General features: G+C 39.5%; 1 protein-coding gene across 1 annotated transcript in view; it reads right to left on the minus strand.

Moving 5' to 3' along the window:
• Positions 1–1,880: 1,880 nt before the first annotated feature.
• Positions 1,881–23,862, minus strand: part of LOC126463915 (uncharacterized) — a 50,555-nt gene continuing 28,573 nt past the window's right edge. Inside the window, exons 3-4 of the mRNA XM_050096195.1 lie at positions 19,351–19,532; positions 1,881–3,211 (exon numbers count right to left, since the gene is read on the minus strand). Of these exons, the coding sequence (XP_049952152.1) occupies positions 3,032–3,211; positions 19,351–19,532 (362 nt within the window). The 3' untranslated portion in view covers positions 1,881–3,031. The remainder of the gene's footprint in view (positions 3,212–19,350; positions 19,533–23,862) is intronic.

Below are 23,862 nucleotides of genomic sequence, written 5' to 3' on the forward strand. Positions count from 1 at the left end.
ATGCAGCCAAAGTTAATGTGTATTGTGCAATATCCCGATCATCTGTTTACGACCCATTCTTCTTTTATGGAAAGATGGTTAAAGGTCAGCAGTATCTCACTATGTTACAAAACTGGTTGTTTCTGAGGCTGCACAAAGTCAACTTCATTTTTCAACAAGACAGGGCACCCCCTCACTGTAGTCACCAAGTGCGTGAATATCTGAATGAAACTCTACCGAACAGTTGGATTGGTCGACAAAAAGCTGGCGACTTAGCATGTCTCAGCTGGACTCCATGGTCACCAGATTTGACATCGTCTGACTTCTTCCTATGGGGTTTCGTTAAAGACAACAATTATGTACCACCATTCCCACAGAACCTTGAAGAGTTGAAGAACTGCATCCATACGATCATAACATCCGTGACCAAGGACATGCTTGTCCAAGTATGGGAGGAATTTGAGTATTGATGTGACATTGTTCGTGTTACTGATGGAGGGCACACTGAACATCTGTAATCTGAACTTGAGAGATTCATAAATGTGTGTGCAAAGTTTCATATTTGTATGTCTTAATGTTTAATAAATATATGCATTTGAAATACGTATATTCTTTTTTAAACACCCTGTGCTACTAATTTTAGTCACAGATAGACCAATCAATGACTATGCCGCTGCAAGTGATGTTTAATACGGGTGCTTGTATACAGAGAAAGTAACATACATTACGACAGCTACCTTTTTATTGTTGTTGTTGTCTTCAGCCCACAAGACTTGTTTGATGCAGCTCACTATACTACTGTATCCTGTGAAAGCTTCATCATCTCTGAAAAACTACTGCAACTACATCTTTCTGAATCTGCTTAATGTATTCATCACTTTTTCTCCCTCTACAATTTTTGCAGCCCCCCCCCCTTTCCCTCTACTACTAAATTAGTGGCCCCTTGATGTCTCAGAATGTTTTAATCTAGTCAGGTCAGGCCACAGCTTTCTTTTCTCCCCAATTCTGTTCAGTACCTCGTCATTAGTCACGTGATCTACCGATCTACCTTTTTAATATTAAATGAAACACAGGAAATTAAATGCTAAATCACATAAACAAAAATATATCTCTTCCTATAAGAGGGAGAAGTAGTTGGTACAGATTTCTCACTCTAAAAGACCTAATGCAATTATGAATCATCATACTTCCAAACAAATCACTAAGTGACAAATTTCATTATGGTTTTGTAACGATACCTTTCTCCGAGTCCATTAACTGACTAGAATTGTCTTGAACTTGCAAATGGAATTAAATAAGAACATGCACAATACTGAGCAAACTTCCCGTAATTACATTCTCATACGGTAGCAAGTGACATTTCCACTATAAATCTAGCATTTATTGATGCCCTCTCAATGACTTCACTACCACGATTGTGCACTGAAGTATTTTTTAGTAATTTTTTATATAGTTAGTTCTTAGTAATTTCAATTCTGACATATTAATGGGTGAATTTACCAATAAATTCTAATTTTGAAATGTTTAAGTGAAAATGCAGAATAATGTGAACAAAGCTGCAGGAGCAACACCAAGATGAAGTGTTTATTGCTCCTTACATGGATGTCATGGAAAGAAGGAAGGGGATGGAAAGGAAGAGGATCTTAAAATTTGAGTCACAACATCAATAGTTATAGTTACAACTTTATCTTTGGATAGTTTTTCACAAGATAATGTTTGTCTGCAAATAATGATCTACGAAATCAAAGCTGGTTAAAATGCTGCAATCTATTAGCTCAACCTTTGAGATCTGTCACAAAGGCATATGATAGTGGACTGGTGTAATGTGATAAAATTTATATAGAAAGTAACTAAAAGCATTGAGTTTATGTTGAACATTTTCAGATATATAAAACACACAATACAGTAAATGCATTAGTTTTTATTATAATGATATACATTTACAAAATTAATAAATAGATATTTTAGATTAAATATAAGAGACTGCCTGTTACCAGACATAAGGCAAGAAGGTACTGATAGAATACCTCAGGTAGTTTAATAAAAATTTCAAAGTACTGAGACAGGCAGTCAAGAATGTTACATCAAGTCATGTTTACAGGACCGGTAATTCTCAGTCTCATCATCAGTTTCTTTCTCTATTATATATTTACAAAAACTGAGATTCAGTAGGCCTATTACACAAAGAACTGCAGAATTGGTTTGAGAGACCCAAGCTGCTGGCACAGACTGAATTATTGGAACTGAACTTAAGACTCGTAAATTCTGTGAAAGTCACTTGAAATTAAGAGATTCGATAAAATGGATTTAACACATAGAAATGAATATTCTAAAAAAGGAGTACAAGAATTGACAAAGAAAACTATAAATTTAATTCATCAAGCTCAGATTTTACTCCGTCTCTCTCATTCATAGCTACAACACTTTTTCCTTATTTTATTTTACTTGGTCTTTCCTTATTTTTTTCTTAAAATTCAAAAGTTATTTGTTGAAATAATCAGTTTTAAACATTAGCACAACTAATTTTATTCATCTTGTGCATACTTATATTTTGGCTGTGGCAACATAAAGGAAAACAATCACCATGTTTCATTTTGCACCAGCAGATAATAGAGACACAGCAGATAATTCCAAAGCACTTTTATTATTCTGAGCCTCAGTTGATGACAAAATGATTCTGTAAAACGAAGTCTTACTCTGACAGAATCCTAGGCCAAGAATTGCTCATACAGTGACATATTTACCAATCAAAATCCTGTCATTACCAAAATCACACATGTCCATAGTATACATTTGCACACTTCAGACACCCCGTGGAATGTAATCTAAATAATCAGCCTTGAAATTTCAGTTTTACACACACAAGAAAGTACAATAAATCTCATTTGAAAGAGTGGCAAATGCAATAGCACAAATGTCCTATTTCCAATAATACGAAATCATTATGTATAAAACATCTAGTCTACACATAAAAAAGAACAGCAGGATACTGTGAAATACTGTCTCACAATCAACCCATTTATTTTAAATATACAAAAGAAATTTATTTTACTTAGACATTTGTCATGCTGAAAAGAGCTTGTTGCACTTCCAAAATTGAAGGATGCCTCGCTATTTCAGTTGAAGGTATGGCTGTAGTACCCACAACACGAACTTTATGTTTTGAAGCAGGAATGCTGTTCAGGTCTAAAATGTCTGCAATCTCCTCACTGTTTTTTGCATTGGGGAGATCCTGCAACACAGATAAGAACCAGTTATTTTGTACATATTAGGACATGGTGCCAAGGACCTGTAAACATGTTTTTCCTCTTTCTTTTCAACCCCAGTTACACAAATTAGTTGACACCATGGGCTTGGTATTTGTCACACATCTTTTGCTGCATATTTTTTTCGTATTTGTCCATATCATGTCTTTCTTTATCATTCAAACTAATTCTGCCTCGCAAGCACTGCCCTTTTGCTTCATAATAACATGCCTGTCTTTTCTTATATACATCTACATACATAATCTGCAAGCTACCATATGGTGCATGGTGGAAAGTACCTTGACCACTATTAGGCATTCCCTTTCCCGTTCCACTCGCAAATCGAGCAAGGGAAAAGTGATTGTCTAAACATTTCCCTATGAGCCCTAATTTTTCTAACTTTGTCTTCATGGCCGTTAACACAGAATGTACAATGGTGACAGTATAATCTTTCTGCAGCCAGCCACAAATGCCGGTGCTCTAAATTTTCTCAATAATGTTTTGCAAAAAGAATATCATCTTCCCTCTACGGACTCCAACTGAGTTCACAAAGTGTTATACTCGCAACCTGTTTGAACCTACCAGTAGCTAATCTACCAGATATGATTACCTCCACTACTGCAATTATTTACTGCCTTTGATTTTATGTATTTATCTGAACTATTAATTTACTGACAGCACCAAAGCCCTTTCACTATGCACTTCTTTAAGGTGAACAAAATTCCCTTGCTTGAGGTAACTGTGATGAATACAGATAGAAAAAATTAAATGTAGATGATGATATTTTGATAACAACTCAATGTAGTTCAGGGTGTATACGTGGACAACAAAAAAATATTCCTGGATTTTTCCCGGATTTCCTGGTTAAAAATACACATTAAATTTGAATTCCATCAGACACCGCATGTTACTTTCTGAAGCATTGAAATAGAGAATGCGAGGCACTTTGTAAACCAGTCACAGCTCATGTCACGTGATCTCGCCAGCCAATGACAGTGGATATTCAGAGTACAGGACACGTGATGTAGTCAGCCAATAGCAAAATCATTGTTAAGTAGCAAGAAAAACTGTAACAGGGAAAGTTAATGGTTTAAATTAATATGCACAGTGTTGCTACAAGAAAAGCAAATTTCTCACGTATAATATTTGTCTCGGTAGATTAATAAGCTGGAAGAGAAGCTAAGCTTTCACTTATATTGTTCACCTTTTTTGCGCGTGTTAACACTTTAAGATACATCACACAAATGTGCCGGTAAAATTGTTTTAATACCAACAAAAATCTCTGATATTCTGGGCTCAAAATTCTTCTAAATAGCTTGACATCAAAGAGCTGATTCTTAAATGAGAGTCAAATGCTCTATGATTTAAGAAATTCATCGTACATTCACGCACATAGTTCATCTTGTGGAAAAAGATCTTACATTATGCCATTTTTTGAAACAAGACATCAGAGGATACTCCAAGAGCGTCGGAATTTCGTGAACCATATTAAAATGCATAATTCAGCTTCAAGTGCACATTCGTATGTCCAGACTCCCAATTAAGTAGGCCTCGACCTGATATTAAGCGTTTCAGTGCGGTTTTCGGGATGTAAATTTTCTTAGAGTACCAGTACTGTATTAACTCATGTTTGGTTCTTCATTATGACATAATACCATACATGCTAGAAGATGAAAATATGCACTTGAAATGAAGAGGATGGTTGAAACTAGCCAATAGTTAGGCAAACTGACAAATATAACTTCATTGCCCTGCAAGGCATCTATGCTTGACTGTCAGGGAGTTGGAAATAAAATAAAATCTGAAACAAATATCATATTTTAGCCTTCCATAATTATGTGACTGTTTTAATTCACCTGATAGCTCCCAGCCACAGAAATCCGTTTTGTTTTCCTTTGATGTGAGAGCAGTAAACAAAGAGGAAACAGCAAAACCACCAAATGTAAATACAGATCACATGAAGACTACCCCCCTTCCCCCTCCCCCTCCCCCACTATAACTCAAGACTGCTCTGCGCATCAGCCCCGGATCTACGATCTTTCCGGGCAATACTAGATAGTGCCCCCCCCCCCCCCTTTCCCTCCTCACTTGAACGTTTGAGATAGGACATCAAAAATTTGAAAGGAAACGACTTTACAAAAATACGTTCATTTTGTAGTGCACATCTTTCTGAAGAGTCTGATACATAAAACATATATGAGGGTTGGAACTTTAATAGTGGAAACTATTTATTTACAGCTCGTACAAAATAAGTACATGTTTCAAAGTTTTATTGTCCACAAAGTAGTCCCAGCATTGTGTATAACCCGTTGCCAGCAATGTGGAAGTCGTAGGATACTCTTAGCAGTGCCAGTTGTGTTGACAGTTCGAGCAGCGCGATCTATTGCCTGACGAATTTGTAGTAGTTCTAAAGCGACTGCCGTGAAATGTTTCCTTCAGTTTAGAAATTGAGTTGAGCTCACGAGGGCTTAAGGCAGGGGAGTGCAGTAGGTGGTATAGCACTTAGCAGTCCCATCAGTCAAACAAATCAGTAACAGCTTGCACTGTACATGCTTGAGCATTGTCCTGCAAAATCATGGCCAGGTCCTGCAGAAACTGTCATCACTTCTGTCTCTATGGTGTTCATTTTTGGAACACAACCATACAGTGCAAACTGTTACTGATTTGTTTGACCGATGTGGTTGCTAAGTGCTATACTATCTACTGCATTCCACTGGCTTAAGCCCTCGTGTGTTCATCTTGATTTCTAAACTGAAGGAAACACTTTAGGGCATCTGCTTCAGAACTGCTCCAAATTCGTCGTGCAATAGACCGCGCCACTTGAACTGTCAACACATCTGGCACTGCTAAGAGTATCCTACGACTTCCACATCGCTGGCAATGGGTTATACACAATGCTTGTGACTACTTTGAAGGCCAATAAAGCTTTGAAGCACATACCTATTTTGTACAAGCTGTAAATAAATAGTTGCCACTATTAAAGTTCCAACCCTTGCATCTTCGAGGAAATGTAAGACATGTTATTTGGTATTAAGTTAGCCAAGATGCAGTGCCATGCTCTTCACACAGCATTCTTCAATCGCACATCAGTGTATTTCACTCTGTGGAACTCAAACGTGTATATTTAGCAATGGATACCATCAAGCTACATTCAGGACAGTGGAAGTTAAAATGTCCTGTGGTGTCTCTCCTGCTCCCAGTTGGCTGGTTTGACATTCTGCCCCTCTTTAAAAAAATCTCGCAGTTAACACTGGATTGGATTATTTGTAACCAGGAGAACAAGAACTCTTCAGAAAATTTGCACTCTTTATTGCCTATTAGCTAATAACTTAACCAGTAAAACAAGAGACTAGCAAGACATCAAACATTTCTTCAACCCTTAGGTCCTAGCGTTTTCTTCTCTCTTATCTGGCTACAGCTTTAGATGGTGCGCTTTCCTTTGTGCGAAAAAATCTATTAGCTCACTAAAATTTGTCAAACTTTTGCTACATGAAAAATTGAAATGTCATTGTCTAATACCGGAAAAGCTGTTAATACAAATAGTACCCAAGACTGGTATGGTTTCTCAATCTGACTACATCTATTTCGTCACAGTCTGCTAGAAAAAACAAAATAGGCTTTTCTAATATTTCAGCAACTGTAACACACACCAAATAAGCGAGACTATTTTGGCAATAATGGTAATTTTGATAACACGACAGAATATAATTCACGAAGTACCAATATGAAATGCTTATTTGGTCTATTATAAGCAAAATGCTTTATGTTAGGAAACAGTTTCACATTTAATTCATACACTCCAGTTTCTCAGGCATGAGATCAAAAAGTAGTAGCATGAGATTTTTGTATAAATTTGGAATCGTCATATTCTTCCATAATTTGTGTGAAGTCCCCATTTCTCCGGGTAGAATGTGGCTGCTTACACAGCCAACAGCCACATTACTGTAGCCAGAGGCAGGTGAAGGTACTACTCACACACGACTCAACTGCGCATGCACACGAGGGCGCTTGCAACTGCTGAAATGAATCTAATGTAAACAGTTGTAACGTCAACTCATCAGAGGCAATTTGTTGTTATAAAGCATTGCATTGTCTTCCTAAAGCCTTTGACACATTTTGCTGTTGGCAGACACTTGTATGAGCATGGTTTTTTTTATATGGCGCATGTCATTTGCAATTTAAGTTTATTTTCATTTATTTTCTCGTCCATGTTTTATTGCTGCAGTATTATTCTGCAGTAGCAGGACACAGTAATATCCTTTGTTAGAGTATTGGTTCTTACCAGTCAACATTACAAAAATTTAGCTAAAACAATGAAAAATTCCCGGAATTCTGAAAAATTCTCGGGCTTTTCTCGGTTTTCTCCTGGATGAAAAAATTCCTGGGTTTTTCCCAGATCTCCCGATTGTCCTGGGTCATATACACACTGTAGTTAAACAAATGAAAATTGTGTGTAGAGCATGACCAAAAAATTAATGATTTTCTGAAGATAATTTTATTTAGAATAATGTGCATAAAGTGAAAAGATTGTTGAAAACAGTGGCATATCACACCTTAGAGAAAATAGGCAGAGCCATTAGCAGGGTAAGGAATGAACATTAATTCCCAATAAGTACTTACAATGGCTTACAGTATTAGGAGATGACTGAAATGACATCTCTGGCCTGATAAATATACTACCACAGCATAAAATTAAATAAAGGGAGCAATAAAGCAATACTGTAATTAGTGAAAAAGCAAAACCAGGGAAAAGATTACCCAAAAGTAATAAAAACTAAATAACTACACAATGAGAAAGTTTTGTGTGTGTGTAAGGGTCAGGGAAAGGGGGCAGGGGGGGGGGGGGGGGGGGGGGGACGGCGGCACGCACATGCATGTGTAATGCGCTTGATGATCAAAGTACTGTCTTCGAAGAATGCGTATGCACTATTAATGGCCACTTGGGTGGCACAGCATGAATGAAGTATACATGTTCTGTTTTAAAATTAGGTAAAACTACACAATAAAATAATGCCATTTGAAGACCGAATCACTGAAACTGATCAAAGAATACAGATGGAGGAAAACATGCTGAAGCAACTGTAATTAACTGTCAAATAGTTTACAGAAAAGTCCCAGAACTCTACACTCTCTAAGGAAACTGTTGTGCTCGCATAAAACTATGAACTGAATTGGCTCAAACCAGAGGCAGAAATTGGGAATATCACCCGGGAAGACAGGTTAGACTCTTCATGAAGCTGAGTGTTTACAACAACAAACAGCAAATATTAGGCCCAACCGATATCAGTGTACATGGACATTTCTATTAGCCACCATATTCCACCATATCAGTATTACAAAGACAGTCAAAATTCAAAAGTAATGAATATCCCAAACATATGGTAGCTGTAGAGTGTCACTAACTCAACAGGTAATCTCCATAGTCTAGCAGTTAAACATTACTGACCACTGTTACATAGGTCTTTTGTTACGCTTGTGGGGATTATTTCATATTTTTCTGTCTTGCTAATACCAAGAAAGGGATCCACTGAACCACATGAATCCAAGGGAGAAGCTTGGATTAATAACCTACACAAAAAATCGAAATCAATGGCTGGCATCAGCCTGGACACCGCACAACCCTACCACAAAAGGGAATTTACAAAAACTGATGAAACTCAATTACAACTTATGCATGTTATTGTTAAGAAGGCTCTGAGTGAAGCCTACAACAATTTATATGTTCAAATCTTCACAAAAATCTTTCATAAAATCCTAAGAAGTTGTAATTCTTTATTAAGGTCAATGGATGGATTAAATCCACACCACGAGTACCACTGATCATTTTGGTGTGGGAAACTAAAGACAAGAGGCAAAAATCTCTTGTTTAAAAATACTATCATACTGAAGAGCCTACTAACATAAATACACCATACAAAAAATTAAGTCAACCCCAGAAAACATCAAACTAAAACTATAACATCAGCCTCAATGACCACAATTCGGTGAAGAAGAGTGTCACTTCGGGTATGCCATATCGATCCTGATATTACAAGTCGATGATTATATTCCACAGATTCAACAACGAGAAACGTTGATTGCTACATTCCACCCACTGTTCCGAATAAACCCTAGTATTTTCTATGTGGTTAAGATCGGATGATTAGTGGTTGAGATGATGAAAGACATTCATGACATCCTGTAGAAGTAAATCTCTAGACAACCTCCTTTGTGAGATATTGGTACAATATATGCGGATGGGAGAATGTCTTAACTCATCGCATCTACAAGGTGGGGTAGCAAGTGAGCATTTCCACGTGCTGTCCGGGGCCACATGTTCCTTGGTGTCATTATTTGAAGGTGTTTCGCCGAAAAGGAGAAAAAGAGAGGGCCATGGCTACAATGAATGCCATGAAAACTGACATACTTCTTGTCCATATCTTACCCAAGCTACATCAGTTTTAAAACGGCCTGTCAACCTACCTTGTACATAAGGTTGTATATTGAGACACAATGCTTTTGTTAGAGAAAGTATTAATACAGAATGCTTAAAGATCAGTAGTTTACATCATTTAAGAGAACTGACTTGGAAGACAACTGACACTCTCTTGCAGCATCCATACAAGTAAAAGTATACTAAGTCCTGTGAAGACTACTGCAACATTGTTAGGTGGAACTAGTATCAAAAATTGTGACCAAGATAAATTTTGCTAAGTAGATCTTCTGACATTGAACACAGGAGAGTTACAGAATGCATACAGGAAATGCACCATTGATACCAACTATTTTGCATTTCACTATGTTGACTGTGATGGGACTCCAATAGTGGTTCTAAATTTAAAAGGGAATTAAAGATTAAATATTTTGGCCCATTGCAACATGGATGACGGCAGTAAATACAACCATGTTCGAGTCAAATAGGACACAGGAATACAAAAAGATTTCACTGTTTGTCTAAGATGATTTCCCGTCTTGGGCCAGAGGGCTACAACCGATTTGGCTGTCCATGACACCACTACAACTGCTGTTGATCGACGCGATGGCAGCTCATCTACAGTCAATGTCCACAGGTGCAGCAAGCTGTTTCCATCATCCAGTGAGCTATACTCAGTACATAACTGAGATTTCTTATGCTTTGTCTGAGTTTAAAACTCCCAAAGAATTGAAATGGTGTAGACATAAATAAGAAGTGACATTTAAGTACTGTTAAATCTGCATATTTATTTATAATATGCAAAGTGTGGATTTGTAATTTGGCTAAGGAGTTACAGACTGAAGTAAATAAACAGTGTGACCTAGCAAGAAACAAAATGAATGTCCAGTAGAAATAGGTATATGATTGACTTAAAGACATTAAATGATCAGATCTTAGATAAAGAAGTGTTAGAGCGGGGTCAGAATTTAATGAAACACCAAATGTTCAGAAAACACTGACTATTTTGGACGAATGCTGCGGCAATGTGAGCAAATGCTGTTACTGTCAGAAGCAAGCTGGAACAGTAGGGGAAGGCGCTTTATTATGTAGGTGAAGAGCTATAAAGCTTCTTCAAAATACTACCCATTATCGAGCCCTTGTGAGCAAGCAATGAAGGAATTTAGGCGTTTGTGCAGAACATACTGTTCTGCAAACATACTACATAGGCTCAGATGATTTCGGAGTGTCAAATAATCAGAAATGAACTACTGCACACATCTACAGGACTATCTCTCGTTGATGTGGTAATGAAAAATTTTAATGGTGAAATCCTATTAAAATTATTTAAATGGCCAGCTGTAAGAAAGACAGAAACAGAAGAACTACAGAAAATAGTGGCTAATAGTTTTCACCAGCAAGCAGAAATCAGAGTTAAGAGATACAATGAGAATGTGAATACAACAATATTCCATATCGATGAGCTACAACTGATTTAGCATCATCACCACAGTCCAAATATAAAGAAAGAGACTCGCAATTCCCCCCCCCCCCCCCCCCCTCCCCCAAGATGGTGTGGACAATTTACAATAGTGGGTATTCCACATCCGTATGCAGTATTCTTAGTAGACCCCAAAATGGAGTAAGAAAAACGTTTATATGCCGTTGATATGGTGAAGAAGTAAAGTCCTCAGGGGACCTTCATTCTACGTGGGTTCGGCAGTTTGATGTCTGTTGGGTTTACAGAGTTAACTGTTTCAGTATTTCCCGTTCAGTTTTTCCTTGAAACAGTTTCTTCACCTTTTGCTGTTCTGTTGCCTTTCAATTTTACCTTTTACTGTCCCTGCTGTCGAGACATCTTCGCGGGTACGGGGCGCGGTTGGGCTACCCTCTCCCCAAGGAGAGTGGCAGGTTCAGCGGCGTTCGCGGCGCACGAGGCGGAGGGAAAATGTGGACGCTGGCCGTGTGGCATGGCCCGCTCTGCCTGTGAGTGGACATGTGGCTGCTCTTTCAGCAAGGTCCAAGCAGGCACACGGGGGGAGGGGTTTATTGGCTATTGGGAGCTCCAACGTTAGGCGGGTGATGGAGCCCCTTAGGGAAATAGCGGAAAGGTCGGGGAAGAAGACCAGTGTTCACTCTGTCTGCTTCCCGGGGGGGTCTCATCCGAGATGTGGAGGAGGCCCTGCCGGCGGCGATAGAGACCACTGGGTGCACCCGACTGCAAATTGTTGCTCATGTCGGCACCAATGATTCCTGCCGTCTGGGTTCAGAGGTCATCCTCAGTTCGTACAGGCGGTTGGCGGAATTGGTGAAGGTGGAAAGCCTCGCTCATGGGGTGGAATCTGAGCTAACTATTTGTAGTATCGTTCCCAGAACCGATCGCGGTCCTCTGGTTTGGAGCCGAGTGGAAGGCTTAAACCAGAGGCTCAGACGATTCTGCGTAGATCTGGGGTGCAAATTTCTCGACCTCCGCTATCGGGTGGAGAAATGTAGAGTCCCCCGGAATAGGTCAGGCGTGCACTACACGCCGGAAGCGGCTACAAGGGTAGCGGAGTACGTGTGGAGTCCACATGGGGGTTTTTTAGGTTAGAGAATTCCCTCCTTAGGCCCAACAAGATGCCTCCTGAGACGCGGCAAGGTAGGAGTAGGCAAAATGCAACAGGGAATAACAATATTAATGTGCTAATAGTAAACTGCAGGAGCGTCTATAGAAAGGTCCCAGAACTGCTCTCATTAATAAACGGTCACAACGACCATATAACACTAGGGACAGAAAGTTGGCTGAAACCAGACGTAAACAGTAATGAAATCCTAAACTCAGACTGGAATGTATACCGCAGAGACAGGCTGGACTGTGAAGGGGGAGGCGTGTTTATAGCGATAAGAAGTGCAATAGTATCGAAGGAAATTGACGGAGATCTGAAATGTGAAATAATTTGGGTGAAGGTCACGGTTAAAGCAGGCTCAGGCATGGTAATTGGATGTCTCTAAAGGCCCCCTGGCTCAGCAGCTGTTGTGGCTGAGTACCTGAAGGATAATTTAGAAAATATTTCGAGTAGATTTCCCCACCATGTTATAGTTCTGGGTGGAGATTTTAATCTGCCGGATATAGACTGGGAGACTCAAACGTTCATAACGGGTGGCAGGGACAAAGAATCCAGTGACATTTTTTAAGTGCTTTATCTGAAAACTACCTTGAGCAGTTAAACAGAGAACCAACTCGTGGCGATAACATATTAGACATTCTGGTGACAAACAGACCCGAACTATTTGAAACAGTTAACGCAGAACAGGGAATTAGCGATCATAAAGCGGTTACAGCATCGATGATTTAAACCGTAGATAGAAATATTAAAAAAGGTAGGAAGATTTTTCTGTTTAGCAAAAGTGACAAAAAGAAGATTACAGAGTACCTGACGGCTCAACACAAAAGTTTTGTCTCAAGTACAGATAGTGTTGAGGATCAGTGGACAAAGTTCAAAACCATCGTACAATATGCGTTAGATGAGTATGTGCCAAGCAAGATCGTAAGAGATGGAAAAGAGCCACCGTGGTACAACAACCGAGTTAGAAAACTGCTGCGGAAGCAAAGAGAACTTCACAGCAAACATAAACATAGCCAAAGCCTTGCAGACAAACAAAAACTACATGAAGCGAAATGTAGTGTGAGGATGGCTATGCGAGAGGCGTTCAATGAATTCGAAAGTAAAGTTCTATGTACTGACTTGGCAGAAAATCCTAAGAAATTTTGGTCTTATGTCAAAGCGGTAGGTGGAACAAAACAAAATGTCCAGACACTTTGTGACCAAAATGGTACTGAAACACAGAATGACAGACTAAAGGCCGAAATACTAAATGTCTTTTTCCAAAGCTGTTTCACAGAGGAAGACTGCACTGTAGTTCCTTCTCTACATTGTCCTACAGATGACAAAGTGGTAGATATCGAAATAGACGACAGAGGGATAGAGATACAATTAAAATCGCTCAAAAGAGGAAAGGCCGCTGGACCTGATGGGATACCAGTTCGATTTTACACAGAGTACGCGAAGGAACTTGCCCCCCTTCTTGCAGCGGTGTACCGTAGGTCTCTAGAAGAACGTAGCGTTCCAAAGGATTGGAAAAGGGCACAGGTCATACCTGTTTTCAAGAAGGGACGTCGAACAGATGTGCAGAACTATAGACCTATATCTCTAACGTCGATCAGTTGTAGAATTTTGGAACACGTATTATGTTCGAGTATAATGACTTTTCTGGAGACTAGAAATCTACTCTGTAGGAATCAGCATGGGTTTCGAAAAAGACGGTCGTGTGAAACCCAGCTCGCGCTATTCGTCCACGAGACTCAGAGGGCCATAGACATGGGATCACAGGTAGATGCCATGTTTCTTGACTTCCGCAAGGCGTTCGATGCAGTTCCCCACAGTCGTTTAATGAACAAAGTAAGAGCATATGGACTATCAGACCAATTGTGCGATTGGATTGAAGAGTTCCTAGATAACAGAATGCAGCATGTCATTCTCAATGGAGAGAAGTCATCCGAAGTAAGAGTGATTTCAGGTGTGCCGCAGGGTAGTGTCATAGGACCGTTGCTATTCACAATATACATAAATGACCTTGTGGATGACATCGGAAGTTCACTGAGGCTTTTTGCAGATGATGCTGTGGTGTATCAAGAGGTTGTAACAATGGAAAATTGTACTGAAATGCAGGAGGATCTGCAGCGAATTGACGCATGGTGCAGGGATTGGCAATTCAATCTCAATGTAGACAAGTGTAATGTGCTGCGAATACATAGAAAGATAGATCCCTTATCATTTAGCTACAAAATAGCAGGTCAGCAACTGGAAGCAGTTAATTCCATAAATCATCTAGGAGTACGCATTAGGAGTGATTTAAAATGGAATGATCATATAAAGTTGATCGTCGGTAAAGCAGATTCATTGGAAGAATACTAAGGAAATGCAATCTGAAAACAAAGGAAGTAGGTTACAGTACGCTTGTTCACCCACTGCTTGAATACCGCTCAGCAGTGTGGGATCCGTACCAGATAGGGTTGATAGAAGAGATAGAGAAGATCTAACGGAGAGCAGCGCGCTTCATTACAGGATCATTTAGTAATCGCGAAAGCGTTACGGACATGATAGATAAACTCCAGTGGAAGACTCTGCAGGAGAGATGCTCAGCAGCTTGGTACGGGCTTTTGTTAAAGTTTCGGGAACATACCTTCACCGAAGAGTCAAGCAGTATATTGCTCCCTCCTATGTATATCTCGCGAAGAGACCATGAGGATAAAATCAGAGAGATTAGAGCCCACACAGAAGCATACCGACAATCCTTCTTTCCACGAACAATACGAGACTGGAATAAAAGGGAGAACCGATAGAGGTACTCAGGGTGCCCTCCGCCACACACCGTCAGGTGGCTTGCGGAGTATGGATGTAGATGTAGATGTAGTTAAAGTGGTAAAATGACTTAACGAAATTATCTCAAAGAGAGGTTGGACTATGGTTTTAAGCAAAAATATATTGTTCTCTCTTGGAGACAGGAAACGCAAAAAGACTAATAAAAGCATGTAATTAAGAGGGTTTATATGACATCTTTAGTCACAGTGGGCGGGATATGAAGTGTGACATAACGTTTTTTGGAAAGTGAATGTTCCACTCCCAGCATTCCAAGACGATGAAATATGTTCATGATGTTTTATGTGCTGGGACTTCCCACTGTGTGAGATATTGTTACAACATGTGCAGATGCAAAAAGTCTTGAACCACCACATCTACAAGGTGGGACAACAAATGAGCATCTCCACCTGCTGTGTGGGGCCACTTGTTCCTTGACATTGTGGTTTGAAGAGGTTTATAAGACACAGAGAAAAAGAGAAGTCCATGGCTACAATGGACACCATGAAAACTGTCTGTTGAACAGGTTTGTGTAGAAAATACTTTTTGCCTTTATCTTATCCGAGTTATATCAGTTTTAAAAAGATCCATCAGTCCATTTTTACACAGGATTTCAAACTGAAACACGATGTTTTTATAAGAGAAAGTGTTAATACATGAGGTTCAAAGTTCAGTAGTTTATGTCATCTGAGTAACGTGGAAGACAATTAACACTCTCTTTAAGCACCCATGCACACACAAGGAGATGAAGTCCTGTGAAGATTGCTGCAACACAGTTAGGTGGAACAGAATAACAAGGCCATGTCGGCAAACATAAATAACGGTTACCAAGAGAAGTTTTATTAAATAGATCTTCTGACACTGAGCATAAGAGGGTTACAGATGCATAAAGTAAATTTAACACTGACAGCATTCCAAAAAACCATTGATGTTATTCCAGTCCCTCTCACTTGAGTTATTTTTACGGCCACTGTTCTTATGCCGTGTTACGTGATTGGAAAGGATATTCTATTCCTTGTAGATATGATGGACAGTCTGCATATACACCAACAACTCTGTCATATTTATTCATAGTATGTTCATGGACAAAGTCAAACACAATAGCTCCTTTCTACCACTCTGTTATACTCCTTGCCATGAATGACAATAGGTGAAGGGGTCCATGACTGCCTACACTACTTCACAAATAAACAAATGTGTGAAATTTTGCAAAAGCCATTGGAACTACACTAAGTTAACACAATGCAAGGCCCTAAGAAAATTTATGTTAGATTTAACATTAAACTTGTGAATAATATTAATGCTTCCGTTACTCAAATCTCTTGTGCAACCAAGAGTCCCACAGACAGATAAGGAGCACACATTGCTCCTGTTTATAAGAAGTGTAAAAGAAGGAATGCACACAATTACAGACAAATATCCCTAACAAGTTTTATACATGGAAGACACCCGGAGGCACAGAAAGATTTCAGGTAGATTATGTAAGTGGCAGACAGAGGTTTCAAAATAACGTTTTATACTGCAAAACATATCCAGGGACAGATAAGGGGACCTGACCATAATTTATTGGTTATCAACTGCAGATTAACACAAGATATTTCAAGATGGTAGGAAATTAAGGAGATGGAAAAAAGTTGAAAAAAATCAGAGGTTGTTGAGAGCTTCAGAGGGAGAATTAGGTGCCAACTGACTGAAGCAGGGATAAAGAATATAAAATAAGTTGAATGCAAAGCCTTGAGGGATGAAACAGTGCAGACAGCACAGGATAAAATAAGCAAAAAGTCCAGTAGAAATCCTCAGGTAATGCAAAGCATACCCAACCTGACACCTGACATAAGGGGAAAATGTAAAAATGCAGTATGCAAAAGGGAATATGGATATCTATAAAATGAGATTGACCAAAATTCTAAAATGTTAAGCAGGAATGGTTAGAGGACAAATGTGAGACATAAGAAGTATGTGTAACTGAGAGCAAGATAGATGCTGATGCTGCCTATGTGAAAATTAGAAAGACCTTTGGGGGAAAGAGAACCACGACCTCAGATGGCAAGCCATTGCCACGTAAAGATGGAATGCTGAAGGGTTGAACAACTATGCAGAACTATTATACAGGGGTAACAAACTTTAAGTCAGTGTTATAGAAAGGGAAGCAGAAGTAGATGGAAAAGAGTTGGGAAATATAATACATCTAGGAATTTCAGTTGTTTTTATACTGTGAAGAAAGTGACCATGCACTGGAATGCTGAAAAAAGTGACCAAGCACTGGAATACCTAAGTGGAAACAAGGCTACTCGAGTAGATGACACTCCCTCAGAAATACTGAGGTCCTTGGGAGAGTCAGCCATTAGACAGAACTATTTTCTCTGCTGTGCAAGATATAAATGAGGCAAGTGAAATACACATGGACTTCAAGAAGAATGTAATAATTCCAATTGCCAGTAGGCAGGTGCTGACAGGTGTCAAAAGTATTGAATAATCAGTTCAGTAAATCATGATTGCAAAGAACTGACAAATTATTTACAGAAGAGTGGAAAAACTGGCAGAAGGCAATCTTGGTTATGATCATTTTGGTCTCTGGAAAAATGCAAAAACACGCAAGGCAATACTGACCCTACAATTTATCTTTTAAGACTGGCTAAATAAAGGCAAACCTACATTTACAGCATTTTTAGTTTTACAGAAGGCTTTTGACAATGTTGAAAAGAATATGCTCTCTGAAACACTTAAGATAATAGAGATAAAATGCAGTGAGGGAAAAGTTATTTAGATTGTATTCTGTCTCCAATCTGCAAGCTGTGAAGGAAAGCAGGGACAAATTTGGGACGAGGAGGTTTGCCAATCAGACTGTAATTCTGTCAGAGACAGCTAAGGTCTTGGAATACCAGGTGAATGAAATGGATAGTGTTTTGAAAAAGATGACATATGATAAACATCAACAAAAGTAAAACATTGGAAATGAGATACATTCCAATTATATCTGGCAATGACAACCGTATTAAATTAGAAAATGAGATGCTAGAAGTAGATGAGTTGGATAGCAAAATAACTGATGATGGCCAAAGTAGTGGTGATAGAAAATGCAGATTGCCTATAGCATGAAAAGCATTTAAAAAAATATATATTTAATATAAATTTAAGTGATGCAAATTGTTTCTTCCTGTCTGGAGTGTCACCCTATATGAAAGTGAGACACGGATGGTAAGGCATACAGTTAAGACAATATGATGCTATAGAAGAATGTTGAAGATTAGATGGGTAGATTCAGTAACTTATGAAGAGGTACTGATCAATTTATAGGAAATATCCTGAGGCATGACAAATGCATCAGTGTCGTAATGGAGGGAAGAGAGAGAATATCTGTGTGTGTGTGTGTGGGTGGGGAGGGGGGGGGGGGTGTAAAAATTTTAGGAGACCAACGGATGAAATACAGTTAAGTAGGTTCAAATGGATGAGGGTTGCAGTAATTATTTGATAACAAAGAGCATCGCACATGACAGTACATATAGAAAATAATAAACACAAATAAAAATAATAGGGTGAGTCCTGAAGTATAACAGGATTATAAATGAAATCAGTATACATAATTTATCACAAATGGTCAGCAGCACTCTCACATTGTTCCAGTATGTTGCTGTTGCCTATGGCAAATTACTGTTACTGAATGATTGCAAGAACATTTAGAAGAAATTATTTCCACTTCAGGTGTTGGTTGCACCTACCCTTAAATATGGGTAAATTCAAGGTAAAGCATAAACGAGGGAAAGCACTTGATAGCACCCTATTATAACTTTAAAGATTAACATTTGGAGCCTGCCACATTCTTCAAATGCCTAAAAGTAATAACAGAAGTGATCAGCTGAAACATGAAATCAATAATAGGGAAAGAAAATAGATCAGATTTATTTAGGGGATTCAATAAAAGGACAGTTCATCTGTTAAGGTAATCTCACGCTGCATTAGTTCTTAGTATTTAAGAAGTTCTCCAGGATTTGAAGAAAGGAAAATATGGGTTTTATGTCCCATGACTGAAATATCATTAAAGATGGAGCAAAAGCTCAGATTGGGGAAGGGTGCAGAAGGAAATCAGCTGTGTCTTTTTGTATCACTGTTTGGCACCCTTCCCACGACCATGTCACGATTGTCAATACAAAAGTGTATTTTATAGCTCATAAAGGCTAGAAACAATTTAAATGAAGCATTCAAATGTTATATATTAGAACCTCGGTAGGATAGAAAATGTAAACAAAAATAAGACTAACAATAAGGTTAATATTGCATCTTAACATGCCATGTTATGTTATGAAATTTTATCATGTAATGCCACACAATCACAAACCTGCTTATTAGCTAGGACAAGTAGAGGCACATGTGCTAGCCTTTCATCTCCTAAAAGGCTCTTAAGCTCACGAAATGCTAATGGCAAGTTATGGTCATCTGCTGCATCTACCACGAACACCAGGAGGTCTGTGTCCTGCAAGAAGTTACTCCAGTAGGGACGCACGCTTGGTCCACCACCAACTGTAAGAGAAGAAAAATGTGCATCGTAAAGTACCAGCAAGTGGTAACACTCAAACAACAAGGACGCCACGTTACATGTAAGTGAAAATAGATATCTTAGATTAAATTAACAGTTTTCATCCCACTCAGATTTACTTTATTCCTTTTACTATCAGCTGACAGTTTCGCATGGCAGGCTTTAAACAGACCTAATCACAGGGATTTCTACCAATTTTGATAACGCTGACTCACTGCAAACGTTGGTAACATTTGCGACATTCCAAAAACATTCAAGTACCTGAAATAGAAGGAGCTTCTGGTCATGAAAATCCCCAACGTGAATTAAATAAATGCTAAGCTGTTGTGGAATGATGAGCTTATTCCAAACATTCAACCATCTGTCTCCTTTCCAGTGGACTACATTCTTGGAATGTTTAATCTGTCATACCAGATGTTACCTACTTAATTGCCGTAATATTCATACTGAAGTTCCCGAACTTGCTGCTCTCCACGAAATTTAAAATTTTCTGACTAGGTCATGACTGTAATTATCAATTACTGTTACACACTGATTTAAGTAACCCCCATTTTGTGTTTGCTGTGACTGCCCTTTACACAAAGGAGCAGTAGTCGTACCATTAGCATCCATTTCTTACAGAACAACCATCTTCCTTGAAAAGTAGATAATGGAATATAGTTTTAGATTCGACTACCTTCAATGTATCTTAACAATGAGTTTAATGTCTGCAGTCTACTAAACGATTCAGTTACTTGACACAAGAACTCCGATATTAGGTCCTGATAAATTAGCTCATGTCTACATGTCGTAAGCCTTTAAAAGTCAATGCAGGATACAGTTGCCAATGAAAGTGACCAATTTTCATCCTAAGTGCTGGGCAAGTTCATTCGTTTGTTCCGGAGGGGAGGCTGACACTTGTCTGCAACTTTTGGTTGGTCGGCGATGACAGAATCGAGGCGCACACCCTCAACCTTTCTTAAATGATTTTACAAGAACTATAAGATAAAAAAAATCATATTTGATTTACTTGTAGCTTTATATGTCAGGGTCATTATGATGTGCAGATCATTTTGTTGATGATCATAGTTACTGTGATATTTATGTGGGCGTAAGACACTGAGCAAAATTCAAAAAAATTTGCAATGTAAAACAGGGGTTGTTATGATTTTGCAGCTGTAAAGCCAGAGTGAAATATCCACAACATTCCTCAGATTTCATAAACTGTTTGAGATATCAAAATAAGATTTTGGCAAACTGCAAAGAGGAGACTATTTTGCCATACAGCTATTATGCAAATCTTCATTATCTACAATATTATTCCACTATCTACAGACTTTTTCAATAAAAGAATGTAATTTTTACGGTTCATCGATAGAGGATGAAAAGTGTAGACACTAAAAGTTTATTTTGTACTGAGGATGTGCTTTTTCATAAGATACTGGCCTTACTTTTCCTCAGTTCCTATCTTAATAAACTTAATAAACCACTGTTTCAGAATTCTCTCGCCATTACATCTGCACAACATGTTCGTGAGGTGAGACCATGTAAACTCCGCTATGTTTTGTCAAAAGAAGCAAATTTTATCATAGCAACAAGAGAAATATGTAGGTTTTACTCAAAATTTGCCACTCGTGGCACTTCTCTGAAAGTTACAAATGGTTAACAACCCAGGCAAAAATAAATTGCTGCATTTTTGGTGGAATTCTTTTTAGACGCTAACCAAAGCCAGGGTGACATATTTTTGAATGGTCGCAATGCAACCAAGTTTGGGTGTGGAGGGGGCCTGCTTAGTATTTACTAAAAAATATGAGTGTAGGCTTCACTTTAGAATGGCAATTCTCCTCCAGTGCTCAGCATTTCTCCTACAGCGCCTGCCCACAGCCCTCATCACTACCGCTCTCCCTGTGCATGCCCTTCTGTCTGTGCATCTACCAGCCATGGTTTACTATGTGAACTTGGCCATGGTTTACTATGTGGACTCTACAATCACTTCAGTAACTTTGGAAGTTGGGTAATTTGGCTTACATCTCCAAAACCCATGGAATGTGATATCTACTCCATCCATCATGCACGGATTCTGTCTGCTGTAAATGACAAACTATGGATCTCCATTTTGATAAGAACCCTGACTAACGTCATGCATAAGTAAATGCTACCATATTCCTCTTCTCCCATTTTGTAATGATCTCCAACTCATCTCCAGTACCAACAGCAATATCCGCCAGTAGTTTCACCAATTTATTTTTTTATTTTTAGGGTGTATAAACAACTAGGGGCGTACGCACCCATATCAAAACTGTAGAACACGAAGACAAAGAGAGAGGTTAAAAACAACTACACGTCAATCCATATTGACGGAAGGGAAGGCAGCTAAAAACATGGATGTGAAGAAAGGTCTATAAAATATGCCAGAGAGAAACCGAGGTCCAGAACTAAAAATTAAATGGCCCTTACCATATTGCTAGGGTAAAACGCGGTCGACAGCCCCCCGCACATCGTTTGCTAAAATGGCCAATAACTCAGACAGCAAAAATAAACGGGGTGTAAAAAAAAGAAAAGGACATTGCATCAGGAAATTGCAGACAGTCTAAAATTGGGCGCAATGTGCAAAAAGTGGTGGGGGAGCACTACTTAACAAATGGCGATGATATGAAGAGATAGTGCCCAATAGGCAACCTCGATAAAATGATCTCCTCGCAGTGAGAGGGCCAAGAGAAGGTCGTCCAAGCCACTGGGAGAGGCTTCATAACCCAAAGCTTGTTCCCATGAAGGAAGGACCAGTGGTGATGCCAAAGTGACAACCACCTGCTGACAGACGGCAACATTGAGGTCAATGGAGGGAATATAGAACAAGCAGGCTGAGATACAAGGACTGCAGCCTTGGCAGCAACGTCAGACCGATGTGATCAGCAATCCACAAACAGCACAGTGGCTCCATCAAGAGTTAGCAAGTGACAGCTTTCCTGGACCTATTGCACTAAGGGATCGATGGTGTGCAGCACATAGAGGCTTTGAAGGGCACTGAGAGAGTCTGAGCAGATGACACAATTGAAAAGCCTGTGTCGCCAGATGTACTCCATGGCCTGATACAGGACAAAGAGCTCTGCTGTAAATAAAGTTGCAAATAGCATGAAGTTGAGCTGCCGGAGCAAGAGCCAAAAGTGAACTCCAGGAGGTAACAGAGAGAAGGGACGCACTCCATACTGGCGATCAAAGGAGTCATCGAAGAAGGAGGCATAGGATGGCTGGCCATGCATGGCGTACAAATGGCAAGCATATCTGCTGAGGAGAAAGTCAAAGAGGTAGGACAGCGGTGGTTCAGCAGCTTCTACATACAGACATTCAACCAGGATAGTGCAAAAGGCACCAATGGGCAAACGGATGCCACAATGATGGGCAGTATTGAAACAGCGTTAAGAGGAACGGACATGCAGACACATAAATGAAACACCCACACTCTAGTTTTGAACTACAAGGGACCGATACAAATGGAGGATGGTGGCTCGATCTGCACACCTGGAAGTACCACTGAGGGCACGTAGAACAAGACCACATACAGCAGGCTGCCAGGTAAGACGTGGGAGGACCAAGAGTGTTTCCTATCGAGCACGAGCCCCAAGAATTTTGTAGTTCCAACGAAATGGCGACAGCAAGGGGATGCTGCTCAGGACGGAACCCTGAGGTTTCCTGGTTAAAGGTGTCCAACAAGGCAGAACCCACACGTACCTTGAAAACTCAGTCTTTTAAACAAATTTCCTGAAAGAAACAGGGCACACGGCCATGGAAGCCCAACATGTAGAGAGTATGGAGAATACCAGCCTCGAGCAGGTGTCCTATGCTTTCTCCAAATTGAAAAACATGGCTGTAGTCTGGGATTTCTGCAGAAAACCATTCATGACATGGGTGGACAAAGTGACATGATGGTAAAGTGCAGAACGCAGTGCTCAAAATCCACACTGTGCAGTGGTTAGTGAATTACAAGTCTCAAGCCACCATACCACCCAGACACGAATCACACATTCCATTGCCATGCAAACACAGCTGGTGAGAGAAAGGGGGCAGCACATACGAGGAAGATGTTTGTCCTTACCAGGCTTAGGTATGGGTATGAGAGTGACACCACCATCTCGGTTGTACCTATTAAGCAGAAAGTGCTTGCCCATGAGAGAAAGGTGCTGCAACATCTGAAAGTGAACAGCATCTGGCCCTTGGGTGGAGGATCAGGATAAAGTGAAAGCATGATCTAGCTCCCTCATAGTAAAGGCGGCATTGTAGCACTCTTGATCACCCGAGCCTCCTCCGCTCATTTCCGATGGAAGAACGCAGGGTGAT

The sequence above is a fragment of the Schistocerca serialis genome, chromosome 1 (genome assembly GCF_023864345.2).
Source record: "Schistocerca serialis cubense isolate TAMUIC-IGC-003099 chromosome 1, iqSchSeri2.2, whole genome shotgun sequence".
Lineage (NCBI taxonomy): Eukaryota > Metazoa > Arthropoda > Insecta > Orthoptera > Acrididae > Schistocerca > Schistocerca serialis.